Raw genomic sequence first — 23,524 nt, 5'->3', positions numbered from 1 at the left:
GATTGAATCCACAAATGTAGAACCCATGGGGATACAGAGGGCAAATTGTACTTATTTATTTTTTAGGTTTGCAAAACATTACTATGATTTAAGAGTCAGAAGGTTTACTCAGAAGAGTACCAATTCCTCCTAATTTCTCCTACCTCATTCCTCTTCCTCCCTTCTTTCCATCCCTTTAATGTAAGACAGAAGCCACATGTCTACCTTATAATCAGAAGTGGTCACACAAGTACATCATGGGAAGGGACAACACAAGGGAGTGAAAATTGCGAAGTGGACATCATTGGTGACCATCTTGAAGATTAGCTACTATACATGCTATACGTTCTCTTTTGTATTTTCCTCTTTTCACTGAGCAGTCTGTCCTAGAAAGCATTTCATATCAGTCCTTAAAAACTATCCTCATTCTTTTTTATAGATTTATAGTACTTTAGGGTATAGTATAGCCTATTATCTATTAAGTTACTCTCCTATATAGTGGCATTAATTAATTTCTGATATTTTGCAGCCACAAAAAGTGGTTTTGCTGCTTTTTTTTTTTTGAGGACGTAAATAAAATAATTTTGTCACTTTTTAATAACTAAGTTTTTTTGGTTCGATTTGATTAACAAATTTTTTATTAAATTCCTTATATGTTCCTGGCACTGTGCTGGGCCTCACTTAGACAGTGACGAGCAAAACTGACTTAACTATTACCTTTCAATATCTTATGAACATTTGAGGCAAAGAGTTTCCCTTAAACAAATATGTAACTGAATTATGATAAAGGCTGTGAACATGTATTGTGTTACAAAGAGTATTTAGTTCTGTGCTATGAATAGCTATAGAAAAGGGGGAAAAGAGGGAGATAAAATAAGGGGAAAAGGGATACAGACGATTTAACTTCTACGTTTCCTAAAATCTTCTAAGCTAGAAGTCAAATTCTTTGATACTAACTACTGGTAACCTTAATCTTCCCCTTCTTCCACAAAATAAAACTCCCTACAAAGAAAATTTTGTCAAACCATAGTATTAAAATATTTTAATTCACACTTATTTTATAAATTCATAGAATTCTGGCATTTCCATCTAACCTGGAATATTACTGGAGAATATGAAATGTTCGTATTTGGTACTGTACAAGATTTATCTTGGTGGAAATTAATTATGTGAGACTCATTCTTATCAGGTCTTGAGGACCAAAAGAGTTGTATGGAAAGCAATAAAGTGCTAAAAAATGAAATCTTGTGATCCCAATTGTTAATGTTTTTAGCATCTTGTGAGCCAGTTTTACAGATAGTACTATATATATATTAATAGTATTAATAGTAATAATATTAATAATACTATTATATATATAATGGCAGTTTTTCTAAAATAAAATTCAGACATTTGTAGATACATTTTTTCATAATTATTAAATGACTAGGCAGAGTGATTTAAGCCTTCATTGTAATTCTGTTAAATGTAATTTTAATATTTTTTCATTAAAAAAATATTTGACAAGGTGACATAAGAACATTCTACAGAAGGATAAACACCGAAAAGTTCCCTCCCACTCTTCTTTCCCATTTGATCATTTCCTTATCTCTATCCTCTATAGATAACTGTTAGTACTAGTTTCTTATGTATCTTTATAGACTTTCATTCTGTATGTATAAGCAAAAGTGAATGTGTGTGTGTTTCATTCACACACACACACCAAATACAATGAAAATAGTATATAGTGAAAGTCTTTCATCTCTGTTCTTATGTGTCAATTTCCAGCCACCTAAGAAGTAAACATTGTCCATTGTTTTTAGTATATTTTATGTTCTCCATTATAATTTCCAAGCATAGAGACAAGGTGGCACCTTATAGAAAGGATTGTTTATGCATCATCCTTCCACATTTTAAACAACTTGTTTTACTAATACTGGAAATTTTATTTATTTCCAGTTACAGGAAGCAAAACAAATGGAAAAAGAAAGGCATCGGCAGCATCATCATCTGTTACAGTCTCCAGTAAGCCATCATGAGCCTGAATCACCTCAACTTAGATATTTGCCACCTCAGACTGTTGATCATATATCCCAAGAGCATGAAGGTCACCTTGATCCCCATACAAATGATGTAGATAAAAGTCTTCAGGATGATACAGAGCCTGAAAATGGATCTGATATTTCCAGTGCAGAAAATGAACAGACTGAAGCTGATCAGGCAACTGCAGCTGAAAGTAATCTTCTTGAGAAGGGGATGTGGGGTGTGTGTTAAGGGAAATGTGTAGGAATGAGTTTTGATGAAGAAATGTTGAAAGGATAATATGATTTAATGTTTGTCAGACACTTTGTGGTAATTGTGGACTTTTCTCATTGTAGGTGATAAAGTTAATTTGACTATAACCTACAAGATACCTATGAATAATACTTTGTATTTATTAGCATCTCGTGAGCAGTGTGATTTATAGATTTTGTTTGGAGCTCAGATATGTTTCTAAAGAGGGTCATAAATGTCCATTAAGTGTTATATAGGAATTTCAGTTTTCTTAAGATTGGTTTCATAGCCAACAAGTAACCTAGTTTTCTGCAATATGACTGAAATTTTTAAAAAGTCATTACCAGTCTTAAAAATATGATTATGGTCAAAAAAGTACTGAAATTAAATATAAAACCAAAGTTTTTCAGTGACCAACTGATAGACAAAAAGTTTCATTTTTAAAAATCATGATGCTTAGTAATCACAAATTGAGATGTTCTCTGACTTTTTAAATGTATATTTATAAGAAAACACAGGATTATAAAAATTGATTTTACAAATTTGTTTCTCTGCAAAAATAATCCCATGAAGTTGTTTTTTTCCCAATTATTTTCAGCTTTAGCTGTTGTAAGAAACTACCAGGGGGTTTGTGTTGTTCCCTTCGCCCTTTTTAAATGATGGGAATTCTGTTGCCTGTCCAGTGAGGTTGTCTAGAACTAGGATGGTTAGAGGTCAATTATAGTTCATCTGAAGTCAGTGTATATACTTCACTTTGAGGAAAGACTTCTGTAATACATTTTCAGCTCTTGATTTTTTTTTTTTAAACCATGCCTTTCCCAAAACTTAGTAGTGGCATGAATACATGCCTTTTTACACGTTTCCCCCAGCTTCCTGAAAGGCATGCTTTTAAAATAGTACTTTACTATTTGTTTTATAAGGAGATGACTTTGCTAAGCTAAGCATTCACAGTACTGAAGCTAATAGTGAATTCGTATCACTTACATGATTTACTTTTGTCTGGCCTACCTTTGCCAAAATTTTCCCTACTTTCACTGTGAGCCTATAAAAGGGTAGATTCAAAGGGCTAATCTCTAATAAAGCCGGGACTTTATTCTTTTGTTTATTTATCTATGTATGTAGCGGACCTTCATTGAGCATACCGTTTCTTAGGCACTGTGCCAGGACTTGAGGTCAAAAAGATGATGGAGATACAGCTACTGCTTTTAGTATGTTCTTAGCCTACCTGGAAGGTCAAGTGAGCATAAATGAAGTATAATATGTGATAGGTGTCCTGAAAATGCCATGCACAAAGTAATTATGCTGAGAAGAGTTAGAAAATTTCTTTGTAGAGAAAGTGATGATATTTTAGTTGAATCTTGATAGATAGGGGTAGGAAATTTTCCAATCAAGGAAACAACTGGAAGACCCAAGGAATGGGAGCGTTTGCTGTGTGTGAGGTACCACTGTAGATGTCTTGTAGAATAGAGTTAGAAAGATAGTTTCCTGTGGCACTGTCATGATTATTTTGGCTCTAAAGATGCTTTTCTCCCAATAGTTAATATAAATGAAAATTCTGCTTGGCAGCCGTTGGTTCAAAGTGCATTTCTTGGAGTACATCTCTGTCAGTTACCAGCTGTGTGACTTTGGACATAGTATTAACTTGACCTGTAATAAATGTTAGTTAGTGTTATTCTGTTCTATTTCTTTCAGATAATTTATGTGAAAATGGACTCTTCACTAGTCATTTTGTACACTTTTAGATAGTGGTTATGTATATTTAGTTATTTTGAAACTCTAATTTTCAGGCTTTAGGTAATTTTAGCCAACTAGAGCATGAAAATAAAACACTTAAGAATGGTGGAAAAATTGTCTGTCTAGACATTTATGTTTTTATTCCACAGAAGACTAAATGCTGTTTTTATTTGGATAAATGCTATTTTTATTTGGATATTATGTAAAATAAGGTTGTTCATTTACATGCATATTTATCGGGTTTCCCCTTGTGGCATTCAGTATTTTGTAGGATACTACCGACAGTAAATTGGTAACAGTATTATAGGGAGGACAGGCACCTTTTTTTCCTTTTTTTTTGGGATATAGGGTCTTTCTCTGTCACCCAGACTGGAGTGTAATGATACAATCATGGGTCACTGCAGGCCTCCCAGGAACAAGCAGTCCTCCTGCCTCAGGCTCTCAAGTAGCTAGGACTATAGGCAGGTGCCACCATACCCAGCTAATATTTAAATTTTTTGTAGCAGCTGGGTCCCACCATGTTGGCCAGGCTGATCTTGAACTCCTGGACTCAAGTGATCCTCCCACCTTAGCCTCCCAAAGTCCTGGGATTACAAATGTGAGCTCCTGTGCTCAGCTGTGGTGGTTCTTTGTAGTAGTAGGAAGGACAGGGAGTTGAAACTGCAACATCACCAGCTAATATGCTGTCTGATGCCCTTTGGTGTAGGACAGTAGTAGCTCAAGACAGTGTTGAATCCCAAAGCATTCTAAAGTGATAATTGAGCTGCTTTGAGATATTTTTCAACATTTTTTAAAAGCCCAGTAGAATTCCTCTTTTTCTCTGCAATGGACTATGCAAAATATCTAGAACATCAGATATCATCAGTTTCTTTTATGCTGTTCAGAAGTTTTGATTGACAGTTATCTGTTGTTGGTGGTGTTTTTCTTTTCTTTTTTTTGAGACGGAGTTTCGCTCCTTACCCAGACTGGAATGCAATGGCGCGATCTCGGCTCACCGCAACCTCGCCTCCGGGGTTCAGGCAATTCTCCTGCCTCAGCCTCCTGAGTAGCTGGGATTACAGGCACGCGCCACTATGCCCAGCTAATTTTTTGTATTTACATAGCGACGGGGTTTCACCATGTTGACCAAGATGGTCTTGATCTCTTGACCTCGTGATCCACCCGCCTCAGCCTCCCAAAGTGCTGGGATTACAGGCTTGAGCCACCGCGCCTGGCCCTGTTTTTCTTTGTTTACATTAAATTGGACAGTGAATTCTTTTTTAACTTCATAAATTTAGTTTTACCTTGGCTATGTGGATTCTGTTGGTGATAAAATAGGAAAAGCCAGAAAGCACTGGTGAAGGCCCAGATGCTTCTTCAGGGACCTCACCTAGCATAGAGAGTTGATTTTACTATTGATGAGCATAAGTAATCAAAACAAGCTTTAATTACATTAAAAAAAATTTTTTTTGAGACAGAGTCTTGCACTGTTGCCCAGGCTGGAATACAATGACACGATCTCGGCTCATTGCAACCTCTGCCTCCCAATTTCAAGTGATTTCCCTGCCTCAGCCTCCTGAGTAGCTGGGATTACAAGCTTATACCACCACACCTGGCTAATTTTTGTATTTTTAGTAGAGATGGGATTTCACCATGTTGGCCAGGCTGGTCTCGAACACCTCACCTCAGGTGATCCACCCACCTTGGCCACCCAAAGTGCTGTGATTACAGGCATAAGCCACTGCAGCCGGCCTAATTACATTTAATATTATTTGATAAGGGATAGTATACTGTGTGTAGTAAGTATAAGTAAGTATGTGTAGGACATGTTAGAAGCGTTTCATTCAAACGTTTCATTTTAAAGTTTTGGTTCTTAAAGGACTAATCTAGAAAATTCAGTTAAGTGGAATAATGTAATTGCTTGTCAAAGGAATCATTATTGAAATTGACTTAAATTTGGAAAATATTTAAATTTTGGTATAAATTTTGAAGGTTTAGTATATAATTGCTTCTAATTTCATGTATCTATTTGATTTTTTTCTTTTATTCCTCATTGTTTAGGAAAGTTTTTCATCATAAATGTTTACTAAAAAGCTTTCAAAGAAGTTAAAATAATGTTCTGTCAAATTTTTCTTCTTTTAAAGCTTTATCTAAAAATGACATATTATATGATGGAGAAAACCATGATTGTGAGGAAAAGCCACAAGATATTGTACAGAACATTGTAGAAGAAATGGTGAACATTGTTGTTGGAGGTAATATACTTCATTCAAAATTATTTTATTCTGTCTTTGAGATTGCATCTGACTTTGGAGACTTGGTAATGTGTGGAACAGAAAGGGCAAAATTAAAACATTTAGAGCCAACCAATGGAAAGTTATAAATTCCACATTTAGGATTTTGGCCTTGATTCTAGAACAAATGGGTTAATATTGAAGCTTTTAGCACTGAGAAATGAAATGATCAGAACTATGCTTTAGGAAGCTAAGTTGGAAATAGGAAGTCCCAGTAGGAGACCAGCACAGAAATCAAAGCCTGGATAGGACAGAAACAGTGGAAACGGAGACAAAAATATGGATAAGTGATGTAATAGATTTTGAATCAAGAAGATTTATAACTGATTAAGTAGGTAAAGAAGAGAAAAGAGAAAATAAAATATGTCAGAAGCCCTCAAGATTACCCCAGGGTTTGGTGATTTCTCTGGAAGCCTTGACAAGACCCTGCATATAGTTGTACTCCCTTCATGATTTATTAGTGAAAAAGTACAAAGCAGAATCATCAATAAGAAAAGGTATATGGGGTGAAGTCTGGAGAAAATCAAGTACATGCTCCAAAAGTCTCTCTCAGTAAAGTCATACAAGATGCTCTTAATTCAAATTGTGAAGTGTTATCTACCAGGGAAACTCATTAGAGACTCGGGGCCAAGGTTTTTATTGGGGGCTGTTATGTAGGTACCTAGCATGCGCCAAAATTCCAGACTCCCAGAAGGAAGGCTGGTATTGAGGACAAATCACACTCTTTGTACAGTTTAGAATAGTGAGTCACTTTTATCAGTTCTGGGAATAGTGGGATCCCTTCCAAAATAGTGGGATCCTTCCCAAGTAGGCCTTTCTAAGGATAGGCACTCTCTGGCCAACTATGTTACCTCTTTTCTGTACAGGTAGTGTTTCCATTTTTGAGTCTAAATGGATAGGTGGATGGTGGTACTATTGGTAGAATTGAATCATCTTGGAAGATAAGTCACTTCGGAAAAAAGGCACTTAATTTACTTTTGACATACTGAATTTGACCTTCATGTTGGCCATTCATGTGGAAATGATTATGAAATACGTAATGGAAAATAAAACTCTGGCTCAAGAGTTGCCAAGGCAGGTGGTATAGACGGGAGTCATTCTGTTAAAATTAATAGTGAAGCCATGAGATTACTAAGTGGGAAATGGTAGATACTGAAGAAGAGACAGTGATTTGAGGAGTATGAATTTAATATATATATATATTTAAAAAAATAAAAATAGGGAAGAGAAAATAGCAGTATATGCTCATACATTCTTTAAACACATCATAATATAGTTAAGGAGTTGGCAAATTATGGCTTGTGGGCCAAATTCAACATGCTACCTATTTTTGTGTGTAAAATAATACTGTGACACAGCCATGTTTATTTGTTTTTATATTGCCTACAGAGGCTTCTGTTGCACTACATAGGTAGAGTTAAATTGTTCCAGTAGAGATTGTACCACCTGTGAAGCCTAAAATGGTTATCATCTGGCCCTTTATAAAAAATGTTCACCAGCACCTAACAGAATGCAGAGTCTGATGTGAAAGTTTTGTGCAACTTTTTTCTTAGGAAAAATATCAAACCTAGAGAAAAGTTTTAAAAAAAAAAAAGTTCACTTGTACAATGAGATGAACACCTATGTGCCCTTTATCTGGATTCACTAACTGTTAACGATTTTGCTGTGTTTGCTTTGTGTATCTTTAAACACACATACACATAATGTATGTGTCTTTGCTAAACCATTTGAAAATTGGTTGTATACATCGTGACATTTCACCCTTAAATACCTCACAGTGTATATCTTCTCCAAATAAGAGCATTCTTATACATAAGCACAATTCCATTTTCACAGCTAGGGAAAATAATACAATTTCAAGAATATCTAATATGCATATATTTTTCATTGTTCCCAGTTTTCCCAAAATGTGTCTTATATCCTTTTTTTTTTTCTTTTCCTAAATCCAGAATTCAACCTAGGTTACACTCTCATTTGCTTCTCTGTCTCTGTGGTTTAGAACAAGTCCTCTTGATTTTTCCCCGCATCTTTCATGACATTTATTTTTTTGAAGAGTCTTTTGCCTTGTAGAATGTTCTGAATTTTGGATTTATTGGATAGTTTGTTTTTTTTTTTAATTGCATTTTAGGTTTTGGGGTACATGTGCAGAACATGCAAGAAAGTTGCATAGGTACACACTGTGATTTGTTGTCTTCCTCCCCTTCACCCACATCTGGCATTTCTCCCCATGCTATCCCTCCCCAACCCCCCTCCCTACCCTATTCCCCCCAATAGACCCAAGTGTGTAGTGCTCCCCTCCCCATGTCCATGTGTTCTCATCATTCATCACCCGCCTCTGAGTGAGAATATGCGGTATTTCATTTTCTGTTCTTGTGTCAGTTTGCTGAGAATGATGTTCTCCAGATTCATCCATGTCCCTACAAAGGACACAAACTCATCGTTTTTGATTGCTGCATAATCTTCCATGGTGTATATGTGCCACATTTTTCCACTCCAGTCTATCATCAGTGGACATTTGGGTTGGTTCCAGGTCTTTGCTATTGTAAACAGTGCTGCAGTGAACATTCGTGTGCATGTGTCCTTATAGTAGAACAATTTATAGTCCTTTGGATATATACCCAGTAATGGAATTGCTGGGTCAAATGGAATTTCTATTTCTAGGTCTTTGAGGAATCGCCACGTTGTCTTCCACAATGGTTGAACTAATTTACACTCCCACCAGCAGTGTAAAAGTGTTCCTATTTCTCTACATCCTCTCCAGCATCTGTTGTCTCCAGATTTTTTAATGATCGCATTCTAACTGGCGTGAGATGGTATCTCAATGTAGTTTTGATTTGCATTTCTCTGATGACCAGAGATAATGAGCATTTTTTCATATGTTTGTTGGCCTCGTGTATGTCTTTTGTAAAGTGTCTGTTCATATCCTTTCACCATTTTTGAATGGGCTTGTTTGTTTTTTTCTTTTAAATCTGTTTGAGTTCTTTGTAAATTCTGGATATCAGCCATTTGTCAGATGGGTAAACTGCAAAGATTTTTTCCCATTCTGTTGGTTGCCGATTCACTCTAGTGACTGTTTCTTTTGCTGTGCAGAAGCTGTGGAGTTTCATTAGGTCCCATTTGTCTATTTTGGCTTTTGCTGCCAATTCTTTTGGTGTTTTGGTCATGAAGTCCTTGCCTACTCCTGTGTTCTGAATGGTTTTGCCTAGATTTTCTTCTAGGGTTTTTATGGTGCCAGGTCTTATGTTTAAGTCTTTAATCCATCTGGAGTTAATTTTAGTGTAAGGTGTCAGGAAGGGGTCCAGTTTCTGCTTTCTGCACATGGCTAGCCAGTTTTCCCAACACCATTTATTAAACAGGGAGTCCTTTCCCCATTGCTTGTTTTTGTCAGGTTTATCAAAGATTGTATGGTTGTAGATATGTTGTGTTGCCTCCGATGCCTCTGTTTTGTTCCATTGGTCTATATCTCTGTTTTGGTACTAGTACCATGCTGTTTTTATTACTGTAGCCTTGTAGTATAGTTTGAAATCCGGTAGTGTGATGCCCCCCGCTGTGTTCTTTTTGGTTAGAATTGACTTGGCTATGCGGGCTCTCTTTTGGTTCCATATGAAGTTCATGGTGGTTTTTTCCAGTTCTGTGAAGAAAGTCAATGGTAGCTTGATGGGGATAGCGTTGATTCTGTAAATTACTTTGGGCAGTATGGCCATTTTCATTATATTGATTCTTCCTAACCATGAACATGGAATGTTTCTCCATCTGTTTGTGTCCTCTCTTATTTCGTTGAGCAGTGGTTTGTAGTTTTCCTTGAAGAGGTCCCTTACGTTCCTTGTTAGTTGTATTCCTAGGTATTTTATTCTTTTTGTAGCAATTGTGAATAGCAGTTCGTTCTTGATTTGGTTCTCTTTAAGTTTGTTATTGGTGTATAGGAATGCTGGTGATTTTCGCACATTGATTTTATATCCTGAGACTTTGCTGAAGTTGCTTATCAGTTTCAGGAGTTTTTGGGCTGAGACAATGGGGTCTTCTAGATATACTATCATTTCGTCTGCAAATAGAGACAATTTGGCTTCCTCCTTTCCTATTTGAATACCCTTTATTTCTTTTTCTTGCCTGATTGCTCTGGCTAGAACTTCCAGTACTATATTGAATAGGAGTGGTGAAAGAGGGCATCCTTGTCTAGTGCCAGATTTCAAAGGGAATGCTTTCAGTTTTTGCCCATCCAGTATGATATTGGCTGTTGGTTTGTCATAAATGGCTTTTATTATTTTGAGATACGTTCCATCAATACCGAGTTTATTGAGGGTTTTTAGCATAAAGGGCTGTTGAATTTTTTCGAATGCCTTCTCTGCGTCAATTGAGATAATCATGTGGTTTTTGTTTTTGGTTCTGTTTATGTGGTGAATTACGTTTATAGACTTGTTTTTGGTTCTTGTTATGTGGTGAATTACGTATGTTGAACGAGCCTTGCATCCCCGGGATGAATCCTACTTGATCATGATGGATAAGCTTTTTGATGTGCTGTTGCAATCGGCTTGCCAGTATTTTATTGAAGATTTTTGCATCTATGTTCATCATGGATATTGGCCTGAAGTTTTCTTTTCTTGTTGAGTCTCTGCTTGGTTTTGGTATTAGGATGATGTTCGTCTCATAAAATGATTTGGGAAGGATTCCCTCTTTTTGGATTATTTGGAATAGCTTCAGAAGGAATGATAACAGTTCCTCTTTGTGTGTCTGGTAGAATTCGGCTGTGAACCCATCTGGACCTGGGCTTTTTTTGTGTGGTAGGCTCTTAATTGCTGCCTCAACTTCAGACCTTGCTATTGGTCTGTTTATAGTTTTGGCTTCCTCCTGGTTTAGGCTTGGGAGGGCACAAGTGTCCAGGAATTTATCCATTTCTTCCAGGTTTACTAGTTTATGTGCATAGAGTTGTTTGTAATATTCTCTGATGATAGTTTCTGAATTCTCTGAATTTCTGTGGAATCTGTGGTGATTTCCCTTTTATCGTTTTTTATTGCATCTACTTGGTTATTCTCTCTTTTCTTTTTTATCAATCTGGCTAGTGGTCTGTCTATTTTATTGAACTTTTCAAAAAACCAGCTCTTGGATTTATTGATTTTTTGAAGGGTTTTTTGTGTCTCTATCTCCTTCAGTTCTGCTCTGATCTTAGTTATTTCTTGTCTTCTGCTAGGTTTTGAGTTTTTTTGATCTTGCTCCTCCAGCTCTTTCAATTTTGACGTTAGGGTGTCAATTTTGGATCTCTCCACTGTTCTCATGTGGGCACTTATGGCTATATATTTTCCTCTAGAGAGTGCTTTAAATGGGTCCCAGAGATTCTGGTATGTTGTGTCTTCATTCTCATTGGTTTCAAAGAACTTCTTTATTTCTGCCTTCATTTCATTGTCTATCCAGTCAACATTCAAGAGCCAGTTGTTCAGTTTCCATGAAGCTGTGCGGTTCTGAGTTAGTTTCTGAATTCTGAGTTCTAACTTGATTGCACTATGGTCTGAGGGACTGTTTGTTATGATTTCAGTTGTTTGCATTTGCTGAGGAGTGATTTACTTCCAATTATGTGGTCAATTTTAGAGTAGGTGTGATGTGGTGCTGAGAAGAATGTATATTCTGTGGATTTGGGGTGGAGAGTTCTGTAAATGTCTATCAGGTTTGCTTGTTCCAGGTTTGAGTTCAAGTCCTGGATATCCTCGTTAATTTTCTGTCTGGTTGATCTGTCTAATATTGACAGTGGAGTGTTAAAGTTTCCCATTATTATTGTGTGGGAGTCTAAGTCTCTTTGTAAGTAATTAAGAACTTGCCTTATATATCTGGGTGCTCCTGTATTGGGTCCATATATATTTAGGATCGTTAGCTCTTCTTGTTGTATCGATCCTTTTACCATTATGTAATGTCCTTCTTTGTCTCTCTTGATCTTTGTTGCTTTAAAGTCTATTTTATCAGAGACGAGAATTGCAACTTCTGCTTTTTTTTTTACTCTCCATTTGCTTGGTAAATCTTCCTCCATCCCTTTATTTTGAGCCTTTGTGTATCCTTGCATGTGAGATGGGTTTCCTGGATACAGCACACCAATGGGTTTTGGCTTTTTATCCAATTTGCCTGTCTGTGTCTTTTGATTGGTGCATTTAGCCCATTTACATTTAGGATTAATATTGTTATGTGTGAATTTGATACTGCCGTTTTGATGCTAGCTGACTGTTTTGCCCGTTAGTTGATGCAGATTCTTCATTTTGTTGATGCTCTTTAGCTTTTGGTATGCTTTTGGAATGGCTGGTATTGGTTGTTCCTTTCTATGTGTAGTGCCTCTTCCAGGAGCTCTTGTAAAGCAGGCCTGGTGGTGACAAAATCTCTGAGTACTTGCTTGTTCACAAAGGATTTTATTTTTCCTTCACTTATGAAGCTTAGTTTGGCTGGATATGAAATTCTGGGTTGAAAGTTCTTTTCTTTAAGGATGTTGAATATTGGCCCCCACTCTCTTCTGGCTTGTAGGGTTTCTGTCAAGAGATCTGCTGTGAGTCTGATGGGCTTCCCTTTGTGGGTGACCCGACCTTTCTCTCTGGCTGCCGTTAGTATGTTCTCCTTCATTTCAACCCTGGTGAATCCGACGATTATGTGCCTTGGGGTTGCTCTTCTTGTGGAATATCTTTGTGGTGTTTTCTGTATTTCCTGGACTTGAATTGGCCTGCCTGCTAGGTTGGGGAAATTTTCCTGGATAATATCCTGAAGAGTACTTTCCAGCTTGGATTCATTCTCTTCATCACATTCATGTACACCTATCAAACATAGATTAGGTCTCTTCACATAGTCCCACATTTCTTGGAGACTTTGTTCATTCCTTTTTGTGCTTTTTTTCTCTAATCTTGGCTTCTCGTTTTATTTCATTGAGTTGATCTTTGACCTCTGATATCCTTTTTTCTGTTTGGTCAATTCGGCTGTTGAAACTTGTGCATGCTTCGCAAAGTTCTCGTGTTGTGTTTTTCAGCTCCTTCAATTCACTCATACTCCTCTCTAAGTTGTCCATTCTTGTTATCATTTCCTCAAATCTTTTTTCAAGTTGCTTAGTTTCTTTGCATTGAGTTAGAACATGTTCTTTTAGCTCACGGAAGTTTCTCATTACCCACCTTCTGAAGTCTGATTCTGTCATTTCATCACACTCGTTCTCCGTCTAGCTTTGTTCCCTTGCTGGTGAGGAGTTGTGGTCCCTTGTAGGAGGCATGGTGTTCTGGTTTTGGGTGTTTTCCTCCTTTTTGCGCTGGTTTCTTTTCATCTATGTGGATTTATCCACCTGTCGTCTGAGTAGTTGCTGATTTTCCAGTTGGGTCTCTGAATGGATGTCCGGATTGTTGATAATGAAGTATTTCTGTTTCTTAGTTTTCCTTCTAACAGTCTGGCCCCTCTGCTGTAGGACTACTGAGGTCCACTCCAAGCCCTGCTTGCCTGGGGTACACCTGTAGCAGCTGCGGAACTGTTTCTTCTTCTGCTATCTTTGTCCCTGAATGATGCCCGCTAAATGTCAGTCTGATCAGTCCTTTGTGAGGTGACTCTTTGGATATACGGGGGTCAGGGAGCTGCTTGAGGAGACTGTCTGTACTTTATAGGAGCTCAAGTGCTGAGCTGTGAGCTCCGTTGTTCATTCAGGGCTGCTAGGCAGGTACATTTAAGCCTGCTGCAGCAGAATTCATAAAGCCCCTTTTTTGCCTCAGGTGCTCTGTCCCGGGGAGTTAGGGCTTTATTTATGAGTATCCATTGCACTGCCCTACCCAGCAAGGAGGCAGTCCAATCACTGCCTGCCTGTAGTGGCTATGCTGAGCTGCCGTGGGCTCCGCCCTGCTGCCGTGTGTAATTCCCTGTAGTCCTGTTTATATGGGTGTGGTTAGAGCTGCCGTGGTGATGGTGGTTCGCCTCTGTAGTGGCGGACTCTCTCTGTTATGGTGGGTTGCCTTGGCAACAGCAGGCTGCATCAGCAATGGCAGAGTACCTCCATAGGGGTCAAGTTCCTTGGTAATGGCGGACGCCCCTCCCCCTTCAAGCTGCACCATCCCTGTTCAGCTGTGCTTGCGGTGAAACTCTCAACCCCGAGTGTTTCCAATTGCTGTTTTGTTTGTTTTTGTGGGGGTGGGACCTGCTGAGCCTGATCACCTGGCTCCCTGCCTCAGAGCCGTTTTCTTTTTTTTTTTTTTTTTTTAAGTAGAATGGTTGACTCTCTCCCAGGTGTTCCAGTTGCCTGCTGAAAGGGTGCTGGGATCTGTGTGATTTCCCATGCAGTGACCCACTGCGCCGGCTGGAACCACGTTGCTGCCCGGGAATCTCCTGGCCTAGCTTTCTGTTTAAGTCCCGTTTAATCTGATGAATGTGCTAATCTCCTTTCGAAATCTCCAGTTGCCAGTTTAACAGAGCAACCAAACCATTGTATTTTGTACGGAGTGCCACCGTGCTGCGGCCCCAGCCCAAACAGCCGCACTGGCCCAAACAGCCGTGCTGGCAGCCCATGGGGCTCCTACACCTGGGAATCTCCTGGTCTGTGGGCAATAAAGATCCGTCTGAAAATGCAGCGTTCACTCACCATCTGCAGTTTCACTGGGAGCTGCAATCTTGAGTTGGTCCTACAGCGCCATCTTCTCTCTGGATAGTTTCTTTACCATCCTATATGAATAGATTGAGATTGTCATCTACATGATGAGTTTAGATTAAACATATTTGGTGAAAATACTGTGTAGGTGATATTAGTACTTCATATTATATCATATAAATTGGTACATAATGACAGATTACCCCCCTGTTGGTAGTGATGTTTGGTTAAGATGGTGACTGTCAGCTCTCTGTAATATAAAGGAACATTTTCACTTTGTAATTAATAGCTAAGCTGAGATGATACTTTGAGACCATATGAAGATTTATTCACCCCGTGTTTTACCCCCCTCCCCAGGATGAGGTCTTGCTCTGTCACCCGGGCTGGGGTGTAGTGGTACAGTCTTGACTCACTGCAGCCTCGACCTCTTGGGCTCAAGCAATCCTCCTCCCTCAGCCTCCTGAGTAGCTGGGTTTACAGGTATACACGACCATGCCTAGCTAGTTTTTGTATTTTTTTGTCAAGATGGAGTCTTGCTTGTGTTGCCCAGGCTGGGCTTGAACTCCTGGCCTCAAGTGATCCTCCCATCTCAGCCTGCCCAGGTGCTGGGATTATAGGCATTAACCACACACTTGGCCCATTCAGTGGTTTTAGCACGCATTGTTGATCCTTGCCTTACTTAGATACTACACTGGGTTGCAATATAGCAATTTTCTAATTCTATAACATTTGTTGACATTTTTCTATAGAGAACTCTCTCATCCCTCCCCATCCCCATTTAAAAAATACCGTGGGTTCAATGAATTCTTTTATTTATTATGTGATGTGTTATAATCCTGTATCATCATTATTTTTATTTTTTGTCTGCCAGTAGGAATCCCTTCAAGCCAACACCCATGTTCTTTTGATGTGATTCCATTAGGCTTTGAGCTTTTCCTTTATGTTTGGAACAGAAAGATGTTCCAGGTTCACCTTCCGCTTCCCTTCTCCTCAGCCCTGGAATCAGCTAGTTGTCCAAAGAGTCTCTGTTGTTCTTAGAGGGCATTTGTTTTTAGTAACCAAGAATTGTGTACAAGGTGTGCTTGTTGCTAGCTGCTGAGATATCCTTACTTGTAGTCTCTTCTAATGGACAGAGATAGGCAAACATACAATTAGTTTTAAGTTCCTATTTGTAGTTCTGCTTCGCATTCAACACTACAAGGTTTCTCCTCATCTTCCTGTGCTTCCTATTTGTATCTTCCTTTTCCTGCAGCGAAAACCCAGATTCCCAAGAAGATGCCATTACCAACAGCAAACCTAGAAAGTTCAAGATTTCTCTGTAATTATATGCATTCTTAAATATATCCTGCTAAGATGAGTGAGAGGACTGTTTTTAAAAAGTTATCTTGAATTAATTATTTTATTGGTTCTTTTTTTAAATATGAAAAATGTTTACATGATTCAAGGTCAAAATTACGTAAAATGTTTACGTTGAGAACTCCTCCATCAGCTCCTTCCTTCTCTGATCCTCCTTCTATAGGTAATCACTTTCACTAGCTTTTAGTTTATCTCTGGAGGTTAGGAGGTTGCCCATACATGTGTGCTTGTACGTAAAAGAAGTAAGTAAATGCATATATTTTTATTTCCCTTTCTAACATCTTTTGTTAGAATACTGCATGTATGTGTGTGTGTGTTGCTTTTTTTTTTTAACCTAACATATATTAGAAATCATTCTATTTCAGTTGACAGAGATTTTCTTCTCTTCTCTCGTGGCTTTCTGCATAATACTCCCTTATGCAGGTATATCATAGTTTATTTAGCAAGCCCCCTATTGTACTTAGGTTGTTTCCGGTGTTTTGCTTTTACAAATAATGCTGCAGTGAATTACTTTGTACATCTGTATTGTTTCATATTTATGGAAGTTTATCTTCAGGGCAGATTTCTAGAAATGACATTATTATTGGGTCAAGTGGTAAATGAATATGAACATTTGTTAGCTATTGCTAAATTCCTCTTTATAGTTGTTGTGCCATTTTGCACTCTTACCAGTAATGTATGAGAGTCCCTTTTTCTCCACAGCTACTAGTACTAAAAGACTTAGAGTTTTTACTAACCTGATAGCTGAGAAATGTATCTCAGTTTGGTTTTAATGTACATTTCTCTGACTGTGAGTGAAATATCTTTTCATATCTGTAGGATCATTTGTATATCTTTTAGTGAGTTATCTATTCACATCTTCTGTTCACTCTTCCATCAGATTTTTATCCTTAATGGGAAGCATTAAGAATCCTTTCTATATTAGGATTCTGTAATATATTTTATGGATATTTTCTCTCAGTTTATTATTTGCCTAAGTCTTTTGATTTTGTTATGTTGTGTTTTACTCTACATAATTTTTAAATAACATTTTTCACACATGCCTGCATATATATGTTTAAGTATTAATGGGAGTATATTTAAGTTTAACAATTTGCATTTTTCACATAGTAAACTATATCCATTCATGTCCATTTGTATTTCATTATATCACTGGGCCATAATTTATTTAAATAATCTCCTGTTAATACTAGCATTTAGATTATTTCCAGGTTTTTGCTTTTTATAAACATTGTTGTGGTATACATTTCTTATTATGGACATCTTTTTGCACTCATCTTTTTGATAAATTATAAAGAAGGAATAGCTTGATCAAAGTCTATGAATATTAAAAAAATTTATATACAGTGCTGTAATGTCATTGTCATAATGGTATTGTTTTAATTTACATTTGACTATTTGCAAGGTCAAAACATAGGCAATCATTTTTATAGGTCAAAGATTGGTAATTTTATATATTCCAACTGAGTATCATTGGACTGTTTATACTTTTTTGAATTACTATTTATGTCTTTTACCTGTTTTTCCATTTCTTTCTTTTGTTCTTATTTTCAAGAGTTCTTCACACTAAAATTATTTTTTATTCAGTGTATTGTGAATATTTTTTTCTATTCAGTCTTTGTTTTGTTTTGTTTGAACGTGTTTTTCGTTTTTGAGATGGAGTCTTGCTCTGTCACCCAGGCTGGAGTTCAGTGGCATAATCTCAGCTCACTGCAACCTCTGCCTCCTGGGTTCGAGCAATTCTCCTGTCTCAGCCTCCCAAGTAGCTGGGATTACAGGTGCACACCACCATTCCTGGCTAATTTTTGTGTTTTTTTTAGTGGAAACGGGATTTCACCATGTTGGCCAGGCTGATCTGAAACTCCTGACCTTGTGATCCACCTGCCTCAGCCTCCTAAAGTGCTGCAATTGCAGGCATGAGCCATCGTGCTTGGCCTATATTGTTATTTTCTGAGCACATACTTTACTGAAAAAAATTTTTTTTGAGATTATCTTTTTATTTGTGGTTTCTGTTTTTGTTTTGCTTAAAATGAATTTTACAACCCTAAGATTATAAAATATGCTACAATACATTTTTAAATATTTTTTTATTTTTTTGACATTTGCTCTTTAATTCATCTCAGATTTATTTTTCTTTATAGTGTGAAATTGTATAGCTAATTATAACCTATGGAAATAATCATTTCTCAATTAATTTGAAATGAAAATTTTATCTTAAATGGTTCTGTTTTTTGCGTTTTCTGTACAATTATATTGAGCAATTTGTCCATTTTTATCCAGTGTTGAATTCTTTAAAATATTTTGTCTTTGTAATACATTTTGATTTTCATAATGCAAGGCCTTCCTCTTCAATTTTTTTCTTCTGTGTTTAATTTTTGTGTTCTATGGTATCAGTTTTTAAAATATGTATTAAATGCGTTCTTTTTTTAGGTGAACTTTAGAACCACTTTATTAAGTTCAAAAATTAACACATATTTAGTAATTGAAATTATCATGTGCTTATAAATTAACTTGGGAAGATTATATCTTCTTTGCAACAATATTGAGTCTTCTCCTCCAGAAACATAAAAAGTTCATTTAGTGAAGTCTTTTACGTCGTTCAGGAAAGTATTGTTTTCTTCCTTTGGTTCTTACACATTTTTTGTTAAATTATTTCTATATGTTTGGTTTAGTTTTGATAATATTTTGGTTGAGTCTTTTTTCTCTATTCCCCAATTTAATTGGAATATAGAAAAATTTTTGTTTTTCCACATTTATCTCCTATTTGGTCACCTTCTTAACTCATATTATTTCTGAAAGTTTTTCATTTGGTTATTTCCTCTTTCCTACGTGAATAATGATATTTTTATCTTTGTCTTTTCCTTTGCAGTATTTATACCTCATTTTTGTTTTTTTCTTTGTGTTACCTTACATTGGCTAGAACCTCCAGAAAATGTTGAGTAGTGTTAATGATGGCAAGGATCTTCTTTTTTTTTTTTTTTTTAACATTATTGATATATTTCACCATTAAATTTGATGATTGCTGTTGTTTTTGGAGAATATTCTTTATCATTACTTTTGTTTTTTAAATCGGGAGTAGCTATTGATTTTTTTAAGCCTTTTCGTTATTCTAGAAATATTTTCTTTGTTGTTGTTGTTAATTATTCATTCTTTCTGTGTTCTTTTCCACATTTCACACTATATAGATGTTGAGTATTGTAGATCATCTCCTTGATTGCTATTGCAGTCTTTTCTAATTTCTGCCATTTTGTCTTACGAATCTATGTTCAACAAGAATGTTACAAAGGTTTTTCCATTTTGCAAATATTTTTTAGTAATACCCATTCTACTGCTTTTTCCTGTGTAGTTTTTGTTTCAGTAATATTTTTCCCCCAAGTACCCCATTTTTCTCTGAGCTTCTTTTTTTATGGCACTGTGCTCTTGTGTATCATTGCAACATTGCTTCACATATCACTGACTGTACTAACTGGAGCGTCCTAGCTGTAAAATCTAATTTCCCATTTGCTCAGATTGCTGTGCTTTATCTTCACTTTTGAGCTATAAACTTTACGTTTTTACCTGTTTGTAGAAAGAGACTAGATATGATCGGTCTACTCTCAGTAATTGTGTATAGGTTTTTTCTATTTCTTGGGAGGCCTTCCTTTCCAAAATTTATGGTGACTGTGGTCCAAAGGCAAACCTCATTTCTAAGCTAAAAGCAACGAAGCAGGTGCCTCCCTTGAGCAGGGTATGGCTCTAGTGGCCCTTGGGCTGTGTAGTTGTATATCATTCACCATATTATAAGCACAAACCAAAGTCAAGTGAAGCTTGGGATGAATGCTATACACTTTTTATATATTCTACACTGAGGGAGATCTTCACACTTCTTGATTTGTTCTCACTCTCCCACCCCTTGCCAGGGAATCTTAGGTTGGCTTCATTCAGTAATGTTCTTAATTGGCAATAATTAGGTAGAAACAAAGTAGGAGCCTAGAACCTTAGTTGGTTTTCCTTTGGTGTTTATTGCAGCGTTCCCAGTTAGCTGAGATACTGCTCTCTTCTTTCCTGGCTTTGTTCTGTTTGGAGAACTACTAAATAAATAATCTACTTTAGTTAGCAGGCAGAGATCAAATACAGTCTAGATGATCATGACTGCGGTCAGCTCTATTGATAGACATTGGCATGGTGTTCCCCAAGCTCTTTGAGTTGCATCTTCCCTCCTACCTCATAGCACCTTGCCATTCTAGGCTTTAACGTCTTTTAGAACCCGAGTGGTAAAACAACCATCTCTCTCAGGTAGGCCTATTCTTTGCCTGTGTTCAGTCATAAGCAGTGTATTAAATTGCTTTTCCTTTTATCTCAACCTACTTTCTAGGAATTCCTCAAAGTTTATGATCCAGTGATATGCTCCTTAGTTTATCAGCATTATTAAAAATACATCTCTTATGTTTATATACATTTTTTGTAATTTCAGTGGGATTTGTCAAAGGAGACAGTAAATTGGTAGGCTCAATTCACCGCCTTGAAAGTAAAAGTTTGCATCTATGTTTAAGGGATAATTAGAGGAAAAAACATAAAGACAATAATAATATCTAACTGTATTAAGTTCTTCCTGTATATCCCAAATGATTTTGTGTGCTTTACATTTAATCTTCCTCAAACATTGGGATGTTTAGGTACTATTACTATCTCCACTTTACAAATGAGAAAACTGAGTAATGAGTGATTACTACTTTCTAAGAAGTGATAAAGTGAAGATTTCAACCCATGGGGGTGTGGCTTCAAAGTCTAAAAAGAAAATCAGGAAATGTTTTCAGTTTCTTTGAGAACTGTCTTGAGATGGAAAGGAGGAAAGTAATATCAAAGAATATTGAGTATTCCTTTGAGAAATTTAATAAAAAGAGGGAAGAAATGGACAATAGCTGAGATGTGGTAAGAGGTGAAGGAAGATCTGGGTCTGTGTGTGTGTGTGCACGCGCGTGTGTGTGTGAGAAAATATTTGAATGTTGGATAATAGGGAGGTTTTTGGATAATAGGATAATATTTTAATGTTGGATAATAGGATTGTTTTGCACACAACAATCCAGTTGTGTGCAAAAAATTGAAAAAGCATTGTTAGTGGAGGAAGATACTATTGAAGGCAAAAAGAGGTGTATCTTTGTGGTGCTTCAAGAGACAGTAAGGAAGCCTGTGATAAATTACCTAATTTTTAGCTAAATATTAGGTGGAAGTCATTTATTAAGGGGAGGTGGGGAGAGAGCCATAGGAAGAGATGTAATTGGGTACAGAGAGAAAAAGTTTTGAAATAAGTACTTTGGGGAATGAGATAGGAACTCAGTTTCTAATAATCATTGTTAACTTTTTTGTGAGTCTTTCCACAATCTTTACATATGTAAGCATTCTTTTTTTAAAACAATTTTTTTGTAGAGATGGTGTCTCACTATGTTGCCCAGGCTGGTCTTGAGCTCCTGGTCTCAAGCAATCGTCCCACCTTGGCCTCCCAGAGTGCTGGGATTATAGGCGTGAGCTACCATGCCTGCCCTAAGCATTCTTTATATATGTAATATATAAAAACTGTGGTGGTATTTAGCACATCAAACATTAGCGTATTAAAGCTCCAAAAGTCCTCTAAGAAAGCATCTGTTTTGTGTAACAGTTTTCAAAATGGGATTTTTATTACTGAATATATTTTTTATGTTATCCTTATTAATACAAAACTTGCTTTGGAATTATCCAGTTTAATCCATTCTAGGGTGTTCTGATTTGGAGAGGAGAAGGCAGCCTCTGGGTAGGGGAACCAGAAGCTGCTACTCGTTTTATATTATTTGAGTCAATCAAAAGTTGGAGACATGTTATCAATTAGTAACAAAATTAGTAATAATTACCAGTTATGGAGCACCAGTTGTATTATGTCTTGTATGTGTGTTTGGTGGTTCCTCTTAAACCTCATTATTTCTGTTACTGATGAAGAAACTCAGGCAAAGAAAGATGAAATAACTTACCCAATTAACTGGTGAAGACATAATTGAAACATTGGTCTTTCATATTTCAGAATCTATGTTCCTTGTAGTACAGCATGTTTCTCTCATACTGTCTTATAGTTTTCTTTCAATTGGCAGCGTTAAAGAGTTTCATTATACCTAGAGTACTTCTGGAACTTGATATTATTTTCATTATCTCTGTTTGTTCTACCAGAAGTCACTTGTTTCTTTTATATTAATTACGAGTATGATTATTCAGAGTGACCTAGTGAAAAATTTTCAGTGGTTTGGGTCATTATTTCCCTTGCTGTGTTCCAAAGAACATAGATTATTAAAGATATTAATAGGAATTCTAAAACGGGAAGGGGGCTCATGATAAAATAAATTTTGGAAACACTACCTACTGTGTGTCCTTCTTGGAGAGCTTTGTACATATTAGCAGCTTAAAGGCTGTAATAAAGAAACCTATTTCCCAGCATTTCTTGAACTTACTTGACAGTGAGATATTTTTTCGAGGAATTTGTCTTCACATCTCAAGTCATTAGCATTCATCAAAACCCAATTCAGTAAATGCTAAGTGCTAATATAGACTAAAAAAAATAAGCTTCTGTTTTGGCACATCCTGGTTAGCCTTTCATCAGCTAAGTGTGTTTCATTGCCAGAGCCATCTTAAGGATTGTATTTGGAAGTATGCCAAATACATCCATACTTAGTAGTAAGTATGCTAACCTTTAAATGGTGCCAATGTATTTTACTTCACATTGCTTTCCTGCCACTGTTTCATTTTAAATACTCTATGCTTTTTAAATACATTTTGGTTAAGTCAGATATATTTGCATGGTTTTTATTCTTATTTTAGATATGGGAGAAGGGACTACTATAAATGCAAGTGCAGATGGCAACATTGGAGCTATAGAAGACGGTAGTGACAGTGAAAATATTCAAGCAAATGGAATTCCAGGAACACCAATTTCTGTTGCATATACACCATCCTTACCTGATGATAGATTGTCAGTCTCTTCCAATGATACTCAGGTATAAATGGAAGGGTGGGGGGGGAGAGAAATCTTGTTAATCTTACAAATTTATAGGCTACCACCACCCCATCATGAATATTTTTATCTGACGATGATGCCTGATTTTATTTAGTTTGGGGAGATAAGAAACTTGGGGTTTTTTTTTTCTTCATTTACATAAATTACAGCAATTTTTCCCTTCATATTTTGATAGCTACATTTCCAACTCTAAGGCATGTCTCATCTGTGTTTACATCTTCTCTGCACCCATCTACCAATTGAATTAACATTTAATAAGAATATTTGTATTACATATTTACAAGATAATTCTGGTATGGGTTGACTATTCCTAATCTGAAATTCAAAATGCTCCAAATC

At 36.7% G+C, this 23,524-nt stretch overlaps 1 protein-coding gene across 6 annotated transcripts in view; it reads left to right on the top strand.

The window, feature by feature from the left end:
- The window catches only part of ARFGEF1 (ARF guanine nucleotide exchange factor 1), a 167,653-nt gene that overhangs the window by 42,572 nt on the left and 101,557 nt on the right, over window positions 1-23,524 (top strand). For all 6 annotated transcript variants that reach the window (XM_078352578.1, XM_078352577.1, XM_035276406.3 and 3 more), the window contains 3 exons: window positions 1,918-2,194; window positions 6,090-6,200; window positions 22,990-23,165. In XM_078352578.1, coding sequence (XP_078208704.1) covers window positions 1,918-2,194; window positions 6,090-6,200; window positions 22,990-23,165 — 564 coding nt within the window. The remainder of the gene's footprint in view (window positions 1-1,917; window positions 2,195-6,089; window positions 6,201-22,989; window positions 23,166-23,524) is intronic.

Source organism: Callithrix jacchus, chromosome 16, assembly GCF_049354715.1.
Source record: "Callithrix jacchus isolate 240 chromosome 16, calJac240_pri, whole genome shotgun sequence".
NCBI lineage: Eukaryota > Metazoa > Chordata > Mammalia > Primates > Cebidae > Callithrix > Callithrix jacchus.
Note: the sequence above shows the minus strand (reverse complement) of the source record. Positions and strands in the feature narration are given on the sequence as shown.